The sequence below is a fragment of the Oncorhynchus mykiss genome, chromosome 5, assembly GCF_057628025.1.
Source record: "Oncorhynchus mykiss isolate SJ-2025 chromosome 5, ASM5762802v1, whole genome shotgun sequence".
Classification (NCBI taxonomy): domain Eukaryota; kingdom Metazoa; phylum Chordata; class Actinopteri; order Salmoniformes; family Salmonidae; genus Oncorhynchus; species Oncorhynchus mykiss.
In genome coordinates this window covers 96,226,822-96,249,820 of record NC_143026.1, presented here as the reverse complement: position 1 = coordinate 96,249,820, position 22,999 = coordinate 96,226,822, and the positions used below count along the sequence as shown (strand labels likewise).

At 47.7% G+C, this 22,999-nt stretch overlaps 1 protein-coding gene across 2 annotated transcripts in view; it reads right to left on the bottom strand.

The window, feature by feature from the left end:
- gabra5 (gamma-aminobutyric acid type A receptor subunit alpha5) overlaps positions 1-22,999 on the bottom strand; it is a 169,127-nt gene that overhangs the window by 23,798 nt on the left and 122,330 nt on the right. For both annotated transcript variants that reach the window (XM_090236497.1, XM_036978987.2), the window contains exon 7: positions 12,021-12,164. In XM_090236497.1, the coding sequence (XP_090092623.1) occupies positions 12,021-12,164 (144 nt within the window). The remainder of the gene's footprint in view (positions 1-12,020; positions 12,165-22,999) is intronic.

The following is a 22,999-nucleotide window of genomic DNA, read 5'->3' as shown; positions in this document are numbered from 1 at the left end:
TGCCATTAAGGATGAGTTCACCAAACTGGAGGGGGAGGCGCTCCTGCTCAGGGAGAGCGTGAGCAAACAGCAACCAGACATCCTGAGAGGAGCTCCTAACCAAGGTGTAAACATCAACCAGACATCCACACCTTAGAGGAGTTCCTAACCAAGGTGTAAACAGAGCAGGACAGCAGCCTTGCAACACAGCTGAAAGAGGTTCAGCAAGAGAGAGACGGACTCAAGAGAGAGCTGGCTGATCTAACAAAGGAGGTAAGAGAGCACCAAAAAGACAGGCAGAACAGTAATAACGATCTGACCACACTAACAGAGGAGCTGCAGGAGAGACAGAGAACAGAGGACAGGCTGCAGGAGAGAAAGAGAGCAGAGGACAGGCTGCAGGAGAGACAGAGGACAGGCTGCAGGAGAGAAAGAGAACAGAGGACAGGCTGCAGGAGAGACAGAGGACAGGCTGCAGGAGAGAAAGAGAACAGAGGACAGGCTGCAGGAGAGACAGAGGACAGAGGACAGGCTGCAGGAGAGACAGAGGACAGAGGACAGGCTGCAGGAGAGACAGAGGACAGAGGACAGGCTGCATGAGAGACAGGGAACAGAGGACAGGCTGCAGGAGAGACAGAGGACAGAGGACAGGCTGCAGGAGAGAAAGAGGACAGGCTGCAGGAGAGACAGAGGACAGAGGACAGGCTGCAGGAGAGACAGAGGACAGGCTGCAGGAGAGAAAGAGAACAGAGGACAGGCTGCAGGAGAGACAGAGGACAGAGAACAGGCTGCAGGAGAGACAGAGGACAGAGGACAGGCTGCAGGAGAGACAAAGGACAGAGGACAGGCTGCAGGAGAGAAAGAGGACAGGCTGCAGGAGAGACAGAGGACAGAGGACAGGCTGCAGGAGAGACAGAGGACAGAGGACATGCTGCAGGAGAGACAGAGGACAGAGGACAGGCTGCAGGAGAGACAGAGGACAGAGGACAGGCTGCAGGAGAGACAGAGGACAGAAGACAGGCTGCAGGAGAGAAAGAGGACAGGCTGCAGGAGAGACAGAGGACAGAGGACAGGCTGCAGGAGAGACAGAGAACAGAGGACAGGCTGCAGGAGAGAAAGAGAACAGAGGACAGGCTGCAGGAGAGAAAGAGAACAGAGGACAGGCTGCAGGAGAGACTGAGGACAGGCTGCAGGAGAGAAAGAGAACAGAGGACAGGCTGCAGGAGAGACAGAGAACAGAGGACAGGCTGCAGGAGAGAAAGAGAACAGAGGACAGGCTGCAGGAGAGAAAGAGAACAGAGGACAGGCTGCAGGAGAGAAAGAGAACAGAGGACAGGCTGCAGGAGAGACAGAGGACAGGCTGCAGGAGAGAAAGAGAACAGAGGACAGGCTGCAGGAGAGAAAGAGAACAGAGGACTGGCTGCAGAAGAGAAAGAGGACAGAGGACAGGCTGCAGGAGAGAAAGAGGACAGAGGACAGGCTGCAGGAGAGAAAGAGGACAGACGACAGGCTGCAGGAGAGAAAGAGAACAGAGGACAGGCTGCAGGAGAGAAAGTGTACAGAGGACAGGCTGCAGGAGAGACATAGGACAGAGGACAGGCTGCAGGAGAGACAGAGGACAGGCTGCAGGAGAGAAAGAGAACAGAGGACAGAGGACAGGCTGCAGGAGATAAAGAGAACAGAGGACAGGCTGCAGGAGAGAAAGAGGACAGAGGACAGGCTGCAGGTGAGAAAGAGGACAGAGGACAGGCTGCAGGAGAGAAAGAGAACAGAGGACAGAGGACAGGCTGCAGGAGAGAAAGAGAACAGAGGACATAGGACAGGCTGCAGGAGAGACAGAGGACAGAGGACAGAGGACAGGCTGCAGGAGAGAAAGAGAACAGAGGACAGGCTGCAGGAGCAGCTAGATCACCACTCTATGACCTGCCCTCACACAGCAGAGGAGCCCAGCTCAACCAGCCCGGGTTCCCCAGCCCTGCCCTCACACAGCAGATGAGCCCAGATCAACCAGCCAGACCTCCCCAGCCCTGCCCTCACACAGCAGAGGAGCCCAGATCAACCAGCCAGACCTCCCCAGCCCTGCCTGCTGCACCCCTCCTCCCCAACCCACAGAACAGCCTCCCACTGACAGCGGCACCGGCACAGACCAGCCCCAACACCCACCAGCTCCCCCACTTTCCCCTCCAGTCCAGAAGAAACACTGGCTGACATCGTCCTGTTGAATGGGAAGTTTGTTCAGGAGAATAAACTTTTCCCCTCGACACAAAAGGAGAAAGGTGTGGTGGCCAACAACGCAGAGGGCCATGGAGCTGCTTGATCAGGCCCATCTCGGGTCGCCAAGCCACATAACCATACACACCGGAAGCAACGACCTGCGTGCTCAGCAGGAGAGGGTGGCCACTTCACTACGGGGAATGATTGAGAAGGCCTCCGCAATCTTCCCCAACTCAAGGATCGTGGTGTCAACCCTTCTACAGAGGAAGGACTTCCACCCTGCCACAATCCATAGAATAAACGCAAACCTCTCCCGGGACTGAGCCCTGCGACCCAATGTACACCTGGCCCACCATCCCACCCTCGATCTGGAATGTGCCCTGCGACCCAATGTACACCTGGCCCACCATCCCACCCTCGATCTGGACTGTGCCCTGCGACCGAACGTACACCTGGCCCACCATCCTACCCTCGATCTGGACTGTGCCCTGCGACCCAATGTACACCTGGCGCACCATCCCACCCTCGATCTGGACTGTCTCTATGACCATGTTCACCTGTACAGGGAGACAGTCCTCACCATCCCACCCTCGATCTGGACTGTCTCTATGACCATGTTCACCTGTACAGGGAGACCGTCCCCACCATCCCATCCTCGATCTGGACCGTCTCTATGACCATGTTCACCTGTACAGAGAGACAGTCCCCACCATCCCAACCTCGATCTGGACTGTCTCTATGACCATGTTCACCTGTACAGGGAGACAGTCCCCACCATCATACCCTCGATCTGGACTGTCTCTATGACCATGTTCACCTCTACAGGGAGACAGTCCCCACCACCCCACCCTCGATCTGGACTGTCTCTATGACCATGTTCACCTGTACAGGGAGACAGTCCCCACCATCACACCCTCGATCTGGACTGTCTCTATAACCATGTTCACCTGTACAGGGAGACAGTCCCCATCCTTGATCTGGACTGTCTCTATGACCATGTTCACCTGTACAGGGAGACAGTCCCCATCCTCGATCTGGACCGTCTCTATGACCATGTTCACCTGTACAGGGAGACAGTCCCCACCATCACACCCTCGATCTGGACTGTCTCTATAACCATGTTCACCTGTACAGGGAGACAGTCCCCATCCTTGATCGGGACTGTCTCTATGACCATGTTCACCTGTACAGGGAGACAGTCCCCATCCTCGATCTGGACCGTCTCTATGACCATGTTCACCTGTACAGGGAGACAGTCCCCACCATCCCACCCTCGATCTGGACTGGCTCTATGACCATGTTCACCTGTACAGGGAGACAGTCCCCACCATCCCACCCTCGATCTGGACTGTCTCTATGACCATGTTCACCTGTACAGGGAGACAGTCCCCACCATCATAACCTCGATCTGGACTGTCTCTATGACCATGTTCACCTGTACAGGGAGACAGTCCCCACCATCCCACCCTCGATCTGGACTGGCTCTATGACCATGTTCACCTGTACAGGGAGACAGTCCCCACCATCCCACCCTCGATCTGGACTGTCTCTATGACCATGTTCACCTGTACAGGGAGACAGTCCCCACCATCCCACCCTCGATCTGGACTGTCTCTATGACCATGTTCACCTGTACAGGGAGACAGTCCCCACCACCCCACCCTCGATCTGGACCGTCTCTATGACCATGTTCACCTGTACAGGGAGACAGTTCCCACCATCCCACCCTCGATCTGGACCGTCTCTATGACCATGTTCACCTGTACAGGGAGACAGTCCCCACCATCATACCCTCGATCTGGACTGTCTCTATGACCATGTTCACCTGTACAGGGAGACAGTCCCCACCACCCCACCCTCGATCTGGACTGTCTCTATGACCATGTTCACCTGTATAGGGAGACAGTCCCCACCATCATACCCTCGATCTGGACTGTCTCTATGACCATGTTCACCTGTACAGGGAGACAGACCCCACCATCCCACCCTCGATCTGGACTGGCTCTATGACCATGTTCACCTGTACAGGGAGACAGTCCCCACCATCCCACCCTCGATCTGGACTGTCTCTATGACCATGTTCACCTGTACAGGGAGACAGTCCCCACCACCCCACCCTCGATCTGGACTGTCTCTATGACCATGTTCACCTGTACAGGTGCTGTTTTCATTTGTAACTGCTGTTCACAAATGCTCTCCATCCAACCTCACTGAGCTCGAGCTGTTTTGCAAGGAGGAATGGGAAAAAATGTCAGTCTCTCGATGTGCAAAACTGATAGAAACATACCCCAAGCGACTTACAGCTGTAATCGCAGCAAAAGGTGGCGCTACAAAGTATTAACTTAATGGGGCTGAATAATTTTGCACGCCCAATTTTTCCGTTTTTGATTTGTTAAAAAAGTTTGAAATATCCAATAAATGTCGTTCCACTTCATGATTGTGTCCCACTTGTTGTTGATTCTTCACAAAAAATACAGTTTTATATCTTTATGTTTGAAGCCTGAAATGTGACAAAAGGTCGCAAAGTTCAAGGGGGCCGAATACTTTCGCAAGGCACTGTATATAAATATATATTTTTATTTTATTTTTATTTTTCGATATGTATACTTTGACAATGTAAGTAATAATGACCTTGCCATGTTAATAAATTCAAGTGAATTGAATTGAAAGAGAGAGAGAGAAAAGAGAGAAAAGAGAGAAAAGAGAGAGAGAGACAGAGAGAGAGAGAGAGAGAGAGAGAGAGAGGGGAGAGAGAGAGAAAAACGTAGAGAGAGAGAGAGAGAGAAAGTCAGAGACAGACAGAGAGAGAGAGAGAGAGAGAGAGAGAGAGAGAGAGAGAAAGACAGACAGAGAGAGAGAGAGATACAGACAGAGAGAGAGAGAGAGGGGAGAGAGAGAGAAAAACGTAGAGAGAGAGAGAGAGAGAAAGTCAGAGACAGACAGAGAGAGAGAGACAGAGAGAGAGAGAGAGAGGACGGGGGAGAGAGAGAGAGAGAGAGGGGGGGAGAGAGAGAGAGAGGGGGGGAGAGAGAGAGAGGGGGGGGGTGGGGGGGGAGAGAGAGAGAGAGAGGGGGGGGCAACAGTGACAACGTTTCCTACGCTGCTTCATCTGTAACCTGTGGATCCCTTTGCCACAAGGACAGAGAATGTAACAACACAAGCAAATGTGTTAAAAAAAACGGCCGCTCCGTATTCGACTGCCCAGACTCCAATGTATATAAGGCAGAACCCCCATAGAGCCCCCCCACCCCAACCAAGAGAAAACAGGAAGCTTCCAGACAAGAACCAGCAGAACAGGAACACGAGCAGCAGGAGTCAGAAAATAAGTCATCCTAGAGAGAGAGAGCAGTCAGTCATCCAGCATTGTAGAAGAAGACAACATGATAGTTTTTCCCCTGACAGAAAGTTTAACATAAGTGAATGTACCCCCCCCCCCCCTTCAACCTGTCACTCCCCACCATCTACAGGTATGCAGGGCTGGGCTTGGTTAGAACCAGGCAATGCAGCAAGAGAAGATGTGAAACCTAGCCCTACACAGACTCTTGTTGACAATGCCACAACAAATTAACATTCTGAAGTATAATCTACGTGGCTTTTTAAGTTGAGCAGAAATAGGAAGGAGTAAAATAGAGACACTTTTAGAAGCCAAGGCCGATATAATTTTTGTACAACATCTAACAGATGTGGACCAGGTTTAAAACGCAGGATTGCCTGTGGACAAAGTGTTGTGTAGGAGAAGATGCTAATACAGGAACAGAAGCTACCCACCGGGAGACAAGCTCCAACAGAACTCAAAGGGAGAAGAACCATTGAAATGAAATGGAAGTGAAATAACCTTGCAGGGGATACTCCCTCAGAATTTTTAAAGCTCATTTCATGCATTTTTACTAGTGCTGTTTCTGACAGCAACAAAAAAAATGTCGGTTCACCAAGAGCAGCAGGAGCCCAGATGGATTGACCCAGAGATTAGCTGTGATTACTGGCAGCAGGAGCCCAGATGGATTGACCCAGAGATCAGCTGTGATTACGAGCATGTTTGATGTTCGACGACCAGGTGTCCACATACACTACATGACCAAAAGTATCTCCTGACCAGGTCTCTATGACTGGTGCTCAGCAGCCCTGCACTGAAGAGAGATGGCCAGCCCAGGACTAGGTTAGACCCCACTCAGGAGAACTGAGAGGATACCCGCCCAGAGAGGACTCTGCTCAGATTGACTAAGATTAAGGAGGGACACCGCTGAGGAGGAGCTGGATGAGAGAGGAAATCTGAGATAGAGAAGTGAAGATGAGGTGCAGGTGGATTTTACTCCAGTGCTTCTGGGGTGTCTACAGGGAACTGGGGTGTCTAAGGGAACTGGGGTGTCTACGGGGAACTGGGGTGTCTACGGGGAACTGGGGTGTCTACGGGAACTGGGGTGTCTACGGGGAACTGGGGTGTCTACGGGGAACTGGGGTGTCTACGGGGACCTGGGGTGTCTACGGGGAACTGGGGTGTCTACGGGAACTGGGGTGTCTACGGGGAACTGGGGTGTCAATGGGAACTGGGGTGTCTACAGGGAACTGGGGTGTCTAAGGGAACTGGGGTGTCTACGGGAACTGGGGTGTCTACGGGAACTGGGGTGTCTACAGGGAACTGGGGTGTCTACGGGAACTGGGGTGTCTACGGGGAACTGCCCTTCAAAGCTGATAATAATGCTGTCATGCTGGTCAACTGGTCAGTACCATTACAGTATGGTGAGTACCACTACGGTATGGTGAGTACCACTGCGGTACGGTGAGTACCACTGCGGTACGGTGAGTACCACTATAGTAAGGTGAGCCCTGTATGGTGTGCACCACTTTAGTTTGGTGAGTACCACTATAGTATGGTGAGTACCACTACAGTATGGTGCTATTTGTTATGTAATTTACGGTCCTACAATATGGCATTGTCATTTATATAGCCTGAGGGCCAATCTGTGCTATCATGCCTCTATCAACTCTTTCTCACTCATTGTCATGACAATGACATCAATTAAGTTTTATAGTTATCAGGCTTTTGAAACAAAGTAACTGTCAACACTGAGCAGGAAGTATATTAAGGAGTTTACTTTATTGGAGAAATCAAACAGTTTGTCTGGATGTCGGAGTGTCTGTCTGGATGTCGGAGTGTCTGTCTGGATGTTGGAGTGTCTGTCTGGATGTCGGAGTGTCTGTCTGGATGTTGTAGTGTCTGTCTGGATGTCGGAGTGTCTGTCTGGATGTTGTAGTGTCTGTCTGGATGTCGCAGTGTCTGTCTGGATGTTGGAGTGTCTGTCTGGATGTCGGAGTGTCTGTCTGGATGTTGTAGTGTCTGTCTGGATGTCGGAGTGTCTGTCTGGATGTTGTAGTGTCTGTCTGGATGTCGCAGTGTCTGTCTGGATGTTGGAGTGTCTGTCTGGATGTCGGAGTGTCTGTCTGGATGTTGTAGTGTCTGTCTGGATGTCGGAGTGTCTGTCTGGATGTTGTAGTGTCTGTCTGGATGTCGGAGTGTCTGTCTGGATGTTGTAGTGTCTGTCTGGATGTTGGAGTGTTTGTCTGGATGTCGCAGTGTCTGTCTGGATGTTGGAGTGTCTGTCTGGATGTCGGAGTGTCTGTCTGGATGTTGTAGTGTCTGTCTGGATGTCGGAGTGTCTGTCTGGATGTTGTAGTGTCTGTCTGGATGTCGGAGTGTCTGTCTGGATGTTGTAGTGTCTGTCTGGATGTTGGAGTGTCTGTCTGGATGTCGCAGTGTCTGTCTGGATGTTGGAGTGTCTGTCTGGATGTTGGAGTGTCTGTCTGGATGTCGCAGTGTCTGTCTGGATGTCGGAGTGTCTGGCTGGATGTCGGAGTGTCTGTCTGGATGTCGGAGTGTCTGTCTGGATGTTGAAGTGTCTGTCTGGATGTTGGAGTGTCTGTCTGGATGTTGGAGTGTCTGTCTGGATGTTGGAGTGTCTGTCTGGATGTTGTAGTGTCTGCCTTGATGTTGGAGTGTCTGTCTTTACACAGAAGAAGCACTGACTGTCTTTGACATTTTCCACAATTGATAATTTCCTGTCTAAGTTGTGTTCCTATTTTAATTTTAGGATTTGTAAAATATGTTCTATGATCACTTCTGCTTGTCATTTTGGCGTCCATGGCTTGATGAGTGCCGGCTCCGGCTGTGAGCACTTCGCTGAGCTATTCTTGACTCGGTAAAGAGGGTTTCAAGCAGATATTTGTGACATGTATCTGACAGCTTGTGTCTCAATCAAGATATGTTCTTCTTAATAACCTGAAGTCAGAGACAACCACATCCTCACCTGCAGAAGCAGCATACAGTATTCTATGGTAGGAGATATGAGCTCAGGACGGAGCAACTCTGTGTGGGCTTTCTAGATGATTGTGTTTAAAAAGTCACCATGCATGGCAGACAAGGTTAAACATTTAAAAAGGCATCATGCATGGCAGACAAGGTTAAACATTTAAAAAGGTACAGACAAGGTTAAACGTATAAAAAGGCATCATGCATGGCAGACAAGGTTACAACGTTTAAAAAGGTACAGACAAGGTTAAACGTATAAAAAGGCACCATGCATGGCAGACAAGGTTAAACGTTTAAAAAGGCACCATGCATGGCAGACAAGGTTACAACGTTTAAAAAGGCACCATGCATGGCAGACAAGGTTAAACGTATAAAAAGGCATCATGCATGGCAGACAAGGTTAAACATTTAAAAAGGCACCATGCATGGCAGACAAGGTTAAACGTTTAAAAAGGCATCATGCATGGCAGACAAGGTTACAACGTTTAAAAAGGCATCATGCATGGCAGACAAGGTTACAACGTTTAAAAAGGTACAGACAAGGTTAAACGTATAAAAAGGCATCATGCATGGCAGACAAGGTTAAACATTTAAAAAGGTACAGACAAGGTTAAACGTATAAAAAGGCATCATGCATGGCAGACAAGGTTAAACATTTAAAAAGGTACAGACAAGGTTAAACGTATAAAAAGGCATCATGCATGGCAGACAAGGTTAAACGTTTAAAAAGGCACCATGCATGGCAGACAAGGTTACAACGTTTAAAAAGGCACCATGCATGGCAGACAAGGTTAAACGTATAAAAAGGCACCATGCATGGCAGACAAGGTTACAACGTTTAAAAAGGCATCATGCATGGCAGACAAGGTTAAACGTATAAAAAGGCATCATGCATGGCAGACAAGGTTAAACATTTAAAAAGGGGCCATGCATGGCAGACAAGGTTAAACATTTAAAAAGGCATCATGCATGGCAGACAAGGTTAAACATTTAAAAAGGCATCATGCATGGCAGACAAGGTTAAACGTATAAAAAGGCATCATGCATGGCAGACAAGGTTAAACATTTAAAAAGGCATCATGCATGGCAGACAAGGTTAAACGTATAAAAAGGCACCATGCATGGCAGACAAGGTTAAACATTTAAAAAGGCACCATGCATGGCAGACAAGGTTAAAAGTTACGGCCCTAATGTAAAGTTCCACATCAAAGTGATGCATCCATGACAGTAGTTGTTAGGATCAGTATCTCCATGACAGTAGTTGTTAGGATCAGTATGTCCATGACAGTAGTTGTTAGGATCGGTATGTCCATGACAGTAGTTGTTAGGATCGGTATGTCCATGACAGTAGTTGCTAGGATCGGTATGTCCATGACAGTAGTTGTTAGGATCGGTATGTCCATGACAGTAGTTGTTAGGATCAGTATGTCCATGACAGTAGTTGTTAGGATCGGTATGTCCATGACAGTAGTTGTTAGGATCGGTATGTCCATGACAGTAGTTGTTAGGATCGGTATGGCAGTGACAGTAGTTGTTAGGATCGGTATGTCCATGACAGTAGTTGTTAGGATCGGTATGGCAGTGACAGTAGTTGTTAGGATCGGTATGTCCATGACAGTAGTTGTTAGGATCGGTATGTCCATGACAGTAGTTTTTAGGATCGGTATGTCCATGACAGTAGTTGTTAGGATCGGTATGTCCATGACAGTAGTTGTTAGGATCGGTATGTCCATGACAGTAGTTGTTAGGATCGGTATGTCCATGACAGTAGTTGTTAGGATCTGTATGTCCATGACAGTAGCTGTTAGGATCGGTATGTCCATGACAGTAGTTGTTAGGATCGGTATGTCCATGACAGTAGTTGTTAGGATCGGTATGTCCATGACAGTAGTTGTTAGGATCGGTATGTCCATGACAGTAGTTGTTAGGATCAGTATGTCCATGACAGTAGTTGTTAGGATCGGTATGTCAGTGACAGTAGTTGTTAGGATCAGTATGTCCATGACAGTAGTTGTTAGGATCGGTATGTCCATGACAGTAGTTGTTAGGATCGGTATGGCAGTGACAGTAGTTGTTAGGATCGGTATGTCCATGACAGTAGTTGTTAGGATCGGTATGTCCATGACAGTAGTTGTTAGGATCGGTATGTCCATGACAGTAGTTGTTAGGATCGGTATGTCCATGACAGTAGTTGTTAGGATCAGTATGTCCATGACAGTAGTTGTTAGGATCGGTATGTCCATGACAGTAGTTGTTAGGATCGGTATGTCCATGACAGTAGTTGTTAGGATCGGTATGTCCATGACAGTAGTTGTTAGGATCGGTATGTCCATGACAGTAGTTGTTAGGATCGGTATGTCCAGGACAGTAGTTGTTAGGATCAGTATGTCCATGACAGTAGTTGTTAGGATCGGTATGTCCATGACAGTAGTTGTTAGGATCAGTATGTCCATGACAGTAGTTGTTAGGATCGGTATGTCCATGACAGTAGTTGTTAGGATCAGTATGTCCATGACAGTAGTTGTTAGGATCGGTATGTCCATGACAGTAGTTGTTAGGATCGGTATGTCCATGACAGTAGTTGTTAGGATCGGTATGTCCATGACAGTAGTTGTTAGGATCGGTATGTCCATGACAGTAGTTGTTAGGATCAGTATGTCCATGACAGTAGTTGTTAGGATCGGTATGTCCATGACAGTAGTTGTTAGGATCGGTATGTCCATGACAGTAGTTGTTAGGATCGGTATGTCCATGACAGTAGTTGTTAGGATCGGTATGTCCATGACAGTAGTTGTTAGGATCGGTATGTCCAGGACAGTAGTTGTTAGGATCAGTATGTCCATGACAGTAGTTGTTAGGATCGGTATGTCCATGACAGTAGTTGTTAGGATCAGTATGTCCATGACAGTAGTTGTTAGGATCGGTATGTCCATGACAGTAGTTGTTAGGATCAGTATGTCCATGACAGTAGTTGTTAGGATCGGTATGTCCAGGACAGTAGTTGTTAGGATCGGTATCTCCATGACAGTAGTTGTTAGGATCGGTATGGCAGTGAAAGGGTGATTGGTAGGAGGATGAATAGGTGAGTAATAAGAGATTAGAATGATAACTTGCTGTCTGAGCTGCAGCCTGTGTCACACCCTGATCTGTTTCACCTGTCTTTGTGCTTGTCTCCACCCCCCCCCTCCAGGTGTCGCCCATCTTCTCCATTATCCCCTGTGTATTTATACCTGCGTTCTCTGTTTGTCTGTTGCCAGTTGTCTTGACAGCGTTCTTTCCAGCCTTCCAGTTTCACTAGTTCTGTTTCCTAGTTTTTCCCGGGTTCGGACCATTCTGCCTGCCCTGACCCCGAGCCTGTCTGCCGTTCTGTGCCTGCCTGACTCTGACCTGATCACGATCCTCTGCCTGCCCTTTGCCCCGTGTTTCTAATAAATCATCTGAGAACTGTACTATCCACCTCCCGTGTCTGCATCTGGGTCACATCCTGAGTCATGATACTATGTGTGATTTTGTGTGTGTGTACCTCTGCTAGTATAGATGTCCTCAGTGCCAGCGGTCTGTCCTATCAGATGATACTGGTTGAGTCGTGACCCCTCCTCTGCCACCACCACTGACTTGGCTGCTCCCTGGGTCCACGAATACACCACCTCAGACACAGGATACGCATCTACAAAAGGAGACAGGAAACAGGATACGCATCTACAACAGGCAACAGGAAACATGATACGCATCTACAACAGGCAACACGAAACATGATACGCATCTCCAACAGGAGACAGGAAACAGGATACACATCTACAACAAGAGACAGGAAACAGGATACGCATCTACAACAGGAGACAGGACACAGGATACTCATCTACAACAGAAGACAGGAAACAGGATACGCATCTACAACAGAAGACAGGAAACAGGATACGCATCTACATCAGAAGACAGGAAACAGGATACGCATCTACAACAGGAGACAGGACACAGGATACTCATCTACAACAGAAGACAGGATACCTATCTACAACAAAAGACAGGAAACAGGATACGCATCTGCAGCAGAAGACAGGAAACAGGATACGCATCTACAACAGGAGACAGGACACAGGATACGCATCTACAAAAGGAGACAGGAAACAGGAAACGCATCTACAACAAGAGACAGGACACAGGATACTCATCTACATCAGAAGACAGGATACCGTTCTACAACAGAAGACAGGAAACAGGATACCCGCCATGTGTCCCCACCCAACAGGATGATGATCTCCGGGAAATCTCTCTTTTCAAGTAGCCCACACACAGTGCTCCTGATAGAGGAATTAAATTCCTATATGTTTAATACCCAATTAAATTAATACACTCAGCCCATTTCTAAGGATTTGTAAGAAACTTATTTGCATAAAATGGGCGGAGACCAGTCTCAAAATCAAGCACTAGCGTTTATTCTCGAGAGTACTGAACATGATACAATTTACAACAGGTTATAAACTGAAAATGACGTCATTCGTTTTCGAACTGTCCTGTCTCTCCTCCACTCCGGTACAATGGCAGTATCGTTCTCAAGCCCTCCTACATCGTCTCTCACCAATTTAGATAATTTATGACCGAGCCAAGGCCTCCCTGTGTAGATCTCCCTGTCGTTTCTACAAAGGAACAGACAGTCATTGTTCTAATTCTTGATTATATTTACACACATTATATTCAGTACTAGGATTAAAAGAAAATTCATATATCTTTACAGTAACATAATAGTATTCTGATTAGTCAGTCCTGATTGAAATGTATACATAATTAGTCATTATTGATAAAACAAATCCCTTAACAGCTCCACATCCCAGTAAGGAGGAGTCTGTCATGATCACCCTGCGGACACTACCTGGCCCATGAGAACCCCCTGCAACAGCAGTCATGGGTCTCTCCAATAATGTCAGGCAGAAGCTAAAAGTGTTCCAGCTGAAACCGTGACAGAAAGAGCCTGAATGTGACCTTCCTCTGTTGGGACAAAAATACATGATCCAGAACGAGACGCAGAAACTGACTACGCTGAGTCAAATAACTTTTCTTGTGATTCACTATGAACCCCAGCGAATTTGGAAACCAGCTTAGCAGTGTGGAGCTCCACATGTTCCCTTGACTCTGCTACGACCAGCCTATCGTCCAGAAAGGCAAATACTCTGATCCACTGGCACCGCACCGGTGCCAAAACTTCCTCCACCACCATAGAAAAAGTATGCGTGAGGATCTACAGTATAGCACATGAAAACAGGCATCCTTCAGATCTATGGATGTGAACCAATCGCTGGGTCACACCGTCTGCAATAGCCGGCAAAGTGTGAGCATTTTGAACTTGCAACATTGAGGTGCTTCTTTAATACACGTAATTCCAGGATGGGATGCAACATTCCATCGCTCTTGGCAACTAAGAAGTACCGGCTGTACCAACCACTTTGTTCTTCTGACTCTGGGACCAACCCGAATAGCCTGCTTTTGAAGGAGGGAGGAAATCTCCTCTCTCAAGACAGGTGCTAGGACCTCGGGGATGCAAAGGAGGACGCACAACAAACTGCAGGCTGTACCCTCGTCACCTATGGTTGAAGTACGCATGCCCCCCACTGGACGGAGTAGAGCACGTTGCCAGTCTCCCGCTACTGGACAGAGCACGCTGCCAGTCTCCCGCTACTGGACAGAGCACACTGGCAGTCTCCCGCTACTGGACAGAGCACGTTGCCAGTCTCCCGCTACTGGACAGAGCACGCTGCAATGTCTCCCGCTACTGGACAGAGCACACTGCCAGTCTCCCGCTACTGGACAGAGCACGCTGGCAGTCTCCCGCTACTGGACAGAGCACGTTGCCAGTCTCCCGCTACTGGACAGAGCACGCTGCAATGTCTCCCGCAACTGGACAGAGCACACTGCCAGTCTCCCGCTACTGGACAGAGCACGCTGCCAGTCTCCCGCTACTGGACAGAGCACGTTGCCAGTCTCCCGCTACTGGACAGAGCACGTTGCCAGTCTCCCGTCACTGGACGGAGCACGCTGCCAGTCTCCCGCTACTGGACGGAGCACACTGCCAGTCTCCCTACATTATCTCCTGAAGGGGCAGAGCAGAGAGCCACCCTGAGGACTGGGACTTGTTTTTATATTCAACACTCTTGACAATTGTGTGTCCTAAAGGATTAGCCCCCTAGGATTAGCCCACAAGGATTAGCCCCCTAGGATTAGCCCACAAGGATTAGCCCCCTAGGATTAGCCCACAAGGATTAGCCCCCTAGGATTAGCCCACAAGGATTAGCCCCCTAGGATTAGCCCACAAGGATTAGCCCCCTAGGATTAGCCCACAAGGATTAGCCCCCTAGGATTAGCCCACAAGGATTAGCCCCCTAGGATTAGCCCACAAGGATTAGCCCCCTAGGATTAGCCCACAAGGATTAGCCCCCTAGGATTAGCCCACAAGGATTAGCCCCCTAGGATTAGCCCACAAGGATTAGCCCCCTAGGATTAGCCCACAAGGATTAGCCCCCTAGGATTAGCCCCCTAGGATTAGCCCCCTAGGATTAGCCCCCTTGTTAGCCTCTGGTGCAAAGTATCTTTCCGCTTCACCTCTGCAGGGACAGGAGGTAAATAGCTTCCCCAAAACCTAGAGGCACCATATTCAGCCATTATGAAGAGAGGAGCAGAGAGGAGCACAGGGGAAGAGCATATTTATTATATTTCCCCTTATAGTACTGTGCCATATATAGTGGCTTGTGAAAGTATTCACCCCTTTGGCATTTTTCCTATTTTGTTGCCTTACAACCTGGAATTAAAATGGAATTAAAATAGATTTTTGGGGGGTTTGTATCATTTGATTTACACAACATGCCTACCACTTTGAAGATGCAAAATACATTTTATTGTGAAACAAACAAGAAATAAGACAAAAAAATATATACTTGAGCGTGCATAATTATTCACACCCCCAAAGTCAATAATTTGTAGAGCCATCTTTTGCAGCAATTACAGCTGCAAGTCTCTTGGGGTATGTCTCTATAAGCTTGGCACATCTAGCCACTGGGATTTCTGCCCATTCTTCAAGGCAATACTGCTCCAGCTCCTTCAAGTTGGATGGGTTCCGCTGGTGTACAGCAATCTTCAAGTCATACCACAGATTCTCAATTGGATTGAGGTCTGGGCTTTGACTAGGCCATTCCAAGACATGTAAATGTTTCCCCTTAAACCACTCGAGTGTTGCTTTAGCGGTATGTTTAGGGTCATTGTCCTGCTGGAAGGTGAACCTCTGTCCCAGTCTCAAATCTCTTGGAAGACTGAAACAGGTTTCCCTCAAGAATTTCCCTGTATTTGGTGCCATCCATCCTTCCTTCAATTCTGACCAGTTTCCCAGTCCCTGCCGATGAAAAACATCCCTAGAGATGGTGTTATCGGGGGGATGAGAGGTGTTTGGTTTGCGCCAGACATAGTGTTTTCCCTGATGGCCAAAAAGTTAAATTTTAGTCTCATCTGACCAGAGTACCTTCTTCCATATATTTGGGGAGTCTCCCACATGCCTTTTGGGATGCGGATCCACTCTTCCGTAAAGCCCAGCTCTCTGGAGTGTATGGCTTAAAGTGGTCCTATGGACAGATACTCCAATCTCCGCTGTCTAGCTTTGCAGCTCCTTCAGGGTTATCTTTGGTCTCTGTGTTGCCTCTCTGATTAATGCCCTCCTTGCCTGGTCCGTGAGTTTTGGTGGGCTGCCCTCTCTTGGCAGGTTTGTTGTGGTGCCATATTCTTTCAATTTTTTAATAATGGATTTATTGGTGCTTCGTGGGATGTTCAAAGTTCCTGATATTTGTTTATAACTCAACCCTGATCTGTACTTCTACACAACTTTGTCCCTGACCTGTTTGGAGAGCTCCTTGATCTTCATGGGGCTGCTTGCTTGGTGGTGCCCCTTGCTTGGTGGTGTTGCAGACTCTGGGGCCTTTCAGAACAGGTGTGTATATACTGAGATCAAGTGACACTTAGATTGCACACAGGTGGATTTTATTTAACTAATTATGTGACTTCTGAAGGTGATTGGTTGCACCAGATGTTGCAGAGGTATATACACACACCTTCGGTTTTAATTTTTTAGAATTCTTTAAAATAAATTTAAAACAAATATTTCACTTCACCAATTTGGACTATTTTGTGTATGTCCATTACATGAAATCCAAATCCATTTTATTTACAGGTTGTAATGCAACAAAATAGGAAAAACATCAAGGGGGATGAATACTTTTGCAAGGTACTGTATCCCCCTTTTCACCCATATATATGTACAATGAGTGTACATACTTTCTCCCTCAGAACAGCCTCAATTCGTCCGGTCATGGACTCTACAGGGTGTCGAAAGCGTTCCACAGGGATGCTGGCCCATGTTGACTCCAATGCTTCCCACAGTTGTGTCAAGATGGCTGGATGTCCTTTGGGGGGTGGACCATTCTTCAAAGCCTTTGTGCTGTTGTCTGTGTCCAATATTGTTAATACCATGTTTTGTGCTGCTACCATGTTGTGCTGCTGCCATGTTGTGTCGCTACCATGTTGTTTTCATGTGGTGTTGCTATTATGTTGTGTTGTCATGTGTTGCTGCCATGCTATGTTGTTGTCTTTTAGGTCTCTCTTTATGTAGTGTTGTGGTGTCTCTCTTGTCATGATGTGTGTTTTGTCCTATATTTTTATTTTAAATCCAGCCCCTGTCCACACAGGAGACCTTTTGCCTTTTGTTAGGCTGACATTGTAATTAAGAATTTGTTCTTAACTGACTAGTTAAATAAAGGTTAAATAAAAGAAAAAAGAAATGGGAAACAGGAAACTTTTGAGCAGAAAAACCCAACAGGGTTGCAGTTCTTGACACAAACTGGTGCACCTGGCACCTACCTAATGGACTCTACAGGGTGTCGAAAGTGGTGCACCTGGCACCTACTACATGGACTCTACAGGGTGTCGAAACTGGTGCACCTGGCACCTACTACATGGACTCTACAGGGTGTCAAAACTGGTGCACCTGGCACCTACTACATGGACTCTACAGGGTGTTGAAACTGGTGCACCTGGCACCTACTACCATACCCCGTTTTCTCTGTATACATCAATGATGTTGCTCTTGCTGCTGGTGATTCTCTGATCCACCTCTACGCAGACGACACCGTTCTGTATACATCTGGCCCTTGTTTGGATACTGTGTTAACAAACCTTCAAACGAGCTTCAATGCCATAAAACACTTCTTCTGTAGCCTCCAACTGCTCTCAAACGCTAGTAAAACTAAATGTATGCTCTTCAATTGATCGCTGCCCGCACCCGCGGCCCGACTAGCATCACTACTCAGGACGGTTCTGACTTAGAATATGTGGACAACTAAAGCCTCCTCCACTCATGCTGCCAAACATACCCTTGTAAAACTGACTATACTACCGATCCTTGACTTCGCGATGTAATTGACAAAATAGCCTCCAACACTCTACCCAGCAAATTGGATGCAGTCTATCACAGCGACATCCATATACTACCCACCACTGCGACCTGTATGCTCTCGTTGGCTGGTCCTCGTTAGATATTCGTCGTCAAACCCACTGGCTCCAGGTAATCTATAAGTCTTTGCTAGTTAAAGCTCCGCCTTATCTCAGTTCACTGGTCACCATAGCAGCACCCGTAGCATGCACTCCAGCAGGAATATTTCACTGGTCATCCCCAAAGCCAACACCTCTTTGGCCGCCTTTCCTTCCAGTTCTCTGCTGCCAATGACTGAAACGAATTGCAAAAATCACTGAAGTTGGAGACTCATATCTCCCTAACTTTAAGCTGTCAGAGCAGCTAACCGATCGCTGCATCTGTACACAGCCCATCTGTAAATAGCTTATCCAACCAACTACCTACCTCATCCCTATATTTGTTTTTGTCTTTCTGCTCTTTTGCACCCCAGTATTTCTACTTGCACATCCTCATCTGGACATAAATCACTCCAGTCTAAATTGATAAATTGTAATTACTTCTCCACTATTAGCATATTTATTGCCTTACCTCCTTACTTCATTTGCACGCACTGTATACATATTTTTATTTTGTGTTAATGACTGTACATTTGTTTATCCCATGTGTAAATCTGTGTTATTTTTGTTGCACTGCTTTGCTTTATCTTTATCTTGTCGCAGTTGTAAATGAGAACTTGTTCTCAACTAGCCTACCTGGTTAAATAAAGGTGAAATTAAAAAAAGAATGGAGATGGAGTTTGATATGAGTCTGGAAGGAGAGTTTTCAGTCTAGCCAGACACCTAGGTATTTATAGTTGTCCATGTATTCTAGGTCAGAACCATCCAGAGTAGTGATGCTAGTCGGGCGGGCGGGTGCAGGCAGCGAACAGTTGAAAAGCATGCACTTGGTTTTACTAGCGTTTAAGAGTAGTTGGAGGCCACGGAAGGAGTGTTGTATGGCATTGAGCCTCGTTTGGAGGTTAGATAGCACAGTGTCCAAAGAGGGGCCAGATGTATACAGAATGGTGTCTTCTGCGTAGAGGTGGATCGGGGAATCAGGTGAGGCAGTCATTAGAGAAACCAAGGCTATTGAGTCTTCTGATAAGAATACGGTGATTGACAGAGTCGAAAGCCTTGGCCAGGTCGATGAAGACGGCTGCATAGTGCTGTCTTTTATCAATGGCAGTTATGATGTCGTTTAGTACCTTGAGCGTGACTGAAGTGCACCCATGACCAGCTCGGAAACCGGATTGCACAGAGGAGAACGTACGGTGGGATTCTTTTCTTGGAGAGTTCATTCTTCCTGTCCACTAAAGTTACGGAGAAGCGTACAGGCTGTATGGACGGAGACCAACGGGTAGAATATTCACCATATTCAGCCATGTGTTTTTAAAAAATTTTTAAAGACAAATTATCTTACAATCTCTCATGTCTCTCTGGGAGAAGATCCGTACCCTGAGCTTGTCCACATTATTGTCCAGAGACTGTACATTAGCAAGTTATATAAGCGGTGGGTGGTTTGCCCTCCTAGGGAGTATGACTAGAATGCAGGCTCTTCTTCCTCTCCTTCGGAGGCATCTTTTTGGTAGAGCGACCGGGATGAATGGAGCTGCTTCATATATTCCAAACAATGGATCCAGATCTGGGAAGCCGAATTTGTTTCACCGATCTAATGTCTAAACAATACTCCTTTATTAATCCAAGAGAATAAATACACTGCTCAAAAAAATAAAGGGAACACCAAAATACCACATCCTAGATCTGAATGAATGAAATATTCTTATGAAATACTTTTTTTCTTTACATAGTTGAATGTGCTGACAACAAAATCACACAAAAATGATCAATGGAAATCAAATTTATCAACCCATGGAGGTCTGGATTTGGAGTCACACTCAAAATTAAAGTGGAAAACCACACTACAGGCTGATCCAACTTTGATGTAATGTCCTTAAAACAAGTCAAAATGAGGCTCAGTAGTGTGTGTGGCCTCCACGTGCCTGTATGACCTCCCTACAATGCCTAGGTATGTTCCTGATGAGGTGGCGGATGGTCTCCTGAGGGATCTCCTCCCAGACCTGGACTAAAGCATCCGCCAACTCCTGGACAGTATGTGGTGCAACATGGCGTTGGTGGATGGAGTGAGACATGATGTCCCAGATGTGCTCAATTGGATTCAGGTCTGGGGAACGGGCGGGCCAGTCCATAGCATCAATGCCTTCCTCTTGCAGGAACTGATGACACACTCCAGCCACATGAGGTCTAGCATTGTCTTGCATTAGGAGGAACCCAGGGTCAACCGCACCAGCATATGGTCTCACAAGGGGTCTGAGGATCTCATATCGGTACCTAATGGCAGTCAGGCTACCTCTGGCGAGCACATGGAGGGCTGTGCGGCCCCCCAAAGAAATGCTACCCCACACCATGACTGACCCACCGCCAAACCGGTCATGCTGGAGGATGTTGCAGGCAGCAGAATGTTCTCCACGGCGTCCCAGACTCTGTCACGTCTGTCACGTGCTCAGTGTGAACCTGCTTTCATCTGTGAAGAGCACAGGGCGCCAGTGGCGAATTTGCCAATCTTGGTGTTCTCTGGCAAATGTCAAACGTCCTGCGCGGTGTTAGGCTGTAAGCACGGGCCCTCATACCACCCTCATGGAGTCTGTTTCTGACCGTTTGAGCAGACACATGCACATTTGTGGCCTGCTGGAGGTCATTTTGCAGGGCTCTGGCAGTGCTCCTCCTTGCACAAAGGCGGAGGTAGCGGTCCTGCTGCTGCGTTGTTGCCCTCCTACGGCCTCCTCCACGTCTCCTGATGTACTGGCCTGTCTCCTGGTAGCGCCTCCATGCTCTGGACACTACGCTGACAGACACAGCAAACCTTCTTGCCACAGCTTGCATTGATGTACCATCCTGGATGAGCTGCACTACCTGAGCCACTTGTGTGGTTTGTAGACTCCGTCTCATGCTACCACTAGAGTGAAAGCACCGCCAACATTCAAAAGTGACCAAAACATCAGCCAGGAAGCATAGGAACTGAGAAGTGGTCTGTGGTCCCCACCTGCAGAACCACTCCTTTATTGGGGGTGTCTTGCTAATTGCCTATAATTTACACCTGTTGTTTATTCCATTTGCACAACAGCATGTGCAATTTATTGTCAATCAGTGTTGCTTCCTAAGTGGACAGTTTGATTTCACAGAAGTGTGATTGACTTGGAGTTACATTGTGTTGTTTCAGTGTTCCCTTTATTTTTTTGAGCAGTGTATATCATTTTTTTTTACTGAAATATAACATTTACATAAGTATTTAGACCCTTTACTCAGTAATTTGTTGAAGCACCTTTAGCAGAGATTACAGCCTCTAGGGTATGACGCTACAAGCTTAGCACACAGGTATATGGGGAGTTTCTCCCATTCTTCTCTGCAAATCCTCTCAAGTTATGTCAGGTTGGAAGGGGAGCATTGCTGCACAGCTATTTTCAGGTCTCTGGCTGGGCCACTCAAGGAGCTCTAGCTGGGCCACTCAAGGAGCTCTGGCTGGGCCACTCAAGGAGCTCTAGCTGGGCCACTCAAGGAGCTCTGGCTGGGCCACTCAAGGAGCTCTGGCTGGGCCACTCAAGGAGCTCTGGCTGGGCCACTCAAGGAGCTCTGGCTGGGCCACTCAAGGAGCTCTGGCTGGGCCACTCAAGGAGCTCTGGCTGGGCCACTCAAGGAGCTCTGGCTGGGCCACTCAAGGAGCTCTGGCTGGGCCACTCAAGGAGCTCTGGCTGGGCCACTCAAGGAGCTCTAGCTGGGCCACTCAAGGAGCTCTGGCTGGGCCACTCAAGGAGCTCTGGCTGGGCCACTCAAGGAGCTCTGGCTGGGCCACTCAAGGAGCTCTGGCTGGGCCACTCAAGGAGCTCTGGCTGGGCCACACAAGGACATTCCATAATTACAAAGCGAAAAAAGTTTTTTATACATTTTAGAAAATGTATTTATGTTCAAATTCAGCATCGTTCACACCCTTTTAAGCCTTAGCCCCAACCATCTCTTTAAGAACTCCCATGTAAACAAATGGCCAACCGTAAGCATGGTTAATCATGGTTAGGGAGGATAATATCTGTCTCTACACCAGTTAGAGGAGGAGGTGATTAACACGGTCTCTACACCAGTTAGAGGAGGAGGCGGTGATTAACAATGTCTCTATACCAGTTAGAGGAGGAGGAGGTGATTAACACTGTCTCTATACCAGTTAGAGGAGGAGGAGGTGATTAACACTGTCTCTATACCAGTTAGAGGAGGAGGTGATTAACACTGTCTCTATACCAGTTAGAGGAGGAGGTGATTAACACTGTCTCTATACCAGTTAGAGGAGGAGGTGATTAACACTGTCTCTACACCAGTTAGAGGAGGAGGAGATGATTAACACTGTCTCTATACCAGTTAGAGGAGGAGGAGGTGATTAACACTGTCTCTATACCAGTTAGAGGAGGAGGTGATTAACACTGTCTCTACACCAGTTAGAGGAGGTGGTAATGAACACTGTCTTTATACCAGTTAGAGGAGGTGGTGATTAACACTGTCTCTATACCAGTTAGAGGAGGAGGAGGTGATTAACACTGTCTCTATACCAGTTAGAGGAGGAGGTGATTAACACTGTCTCTATACCAGTTAGAGGAGGAGGAGGTGGTGATTAAAACTGTCTCTATACCAGTTAGAGGAGGAGGAGGTGGTGATTAAAACTGTCTCTACACCAGGTAGAGGAGGTGGTGATTAACACTGTCTTTATACCAGTTAGAGGAGGTGGTGATTAACACTGTCTCTATACCAGTTAGAGGAGGAGGAGGTGATTAACACTGTCTCTATACCAGTTAGAGGAGGAGGTGATTAACACTGTCTCTATACCAGTTAGAGGAGGAGGTGATTAACACTGTCTCTATACCAGTTAGAGGAGGAGGTGATTAACACTGTCTCTACACCAGTTAGAGGAGGAGGAGATGATTAACACTGTCTCTATACCAGTTAGAGGAGGAGGAGGTG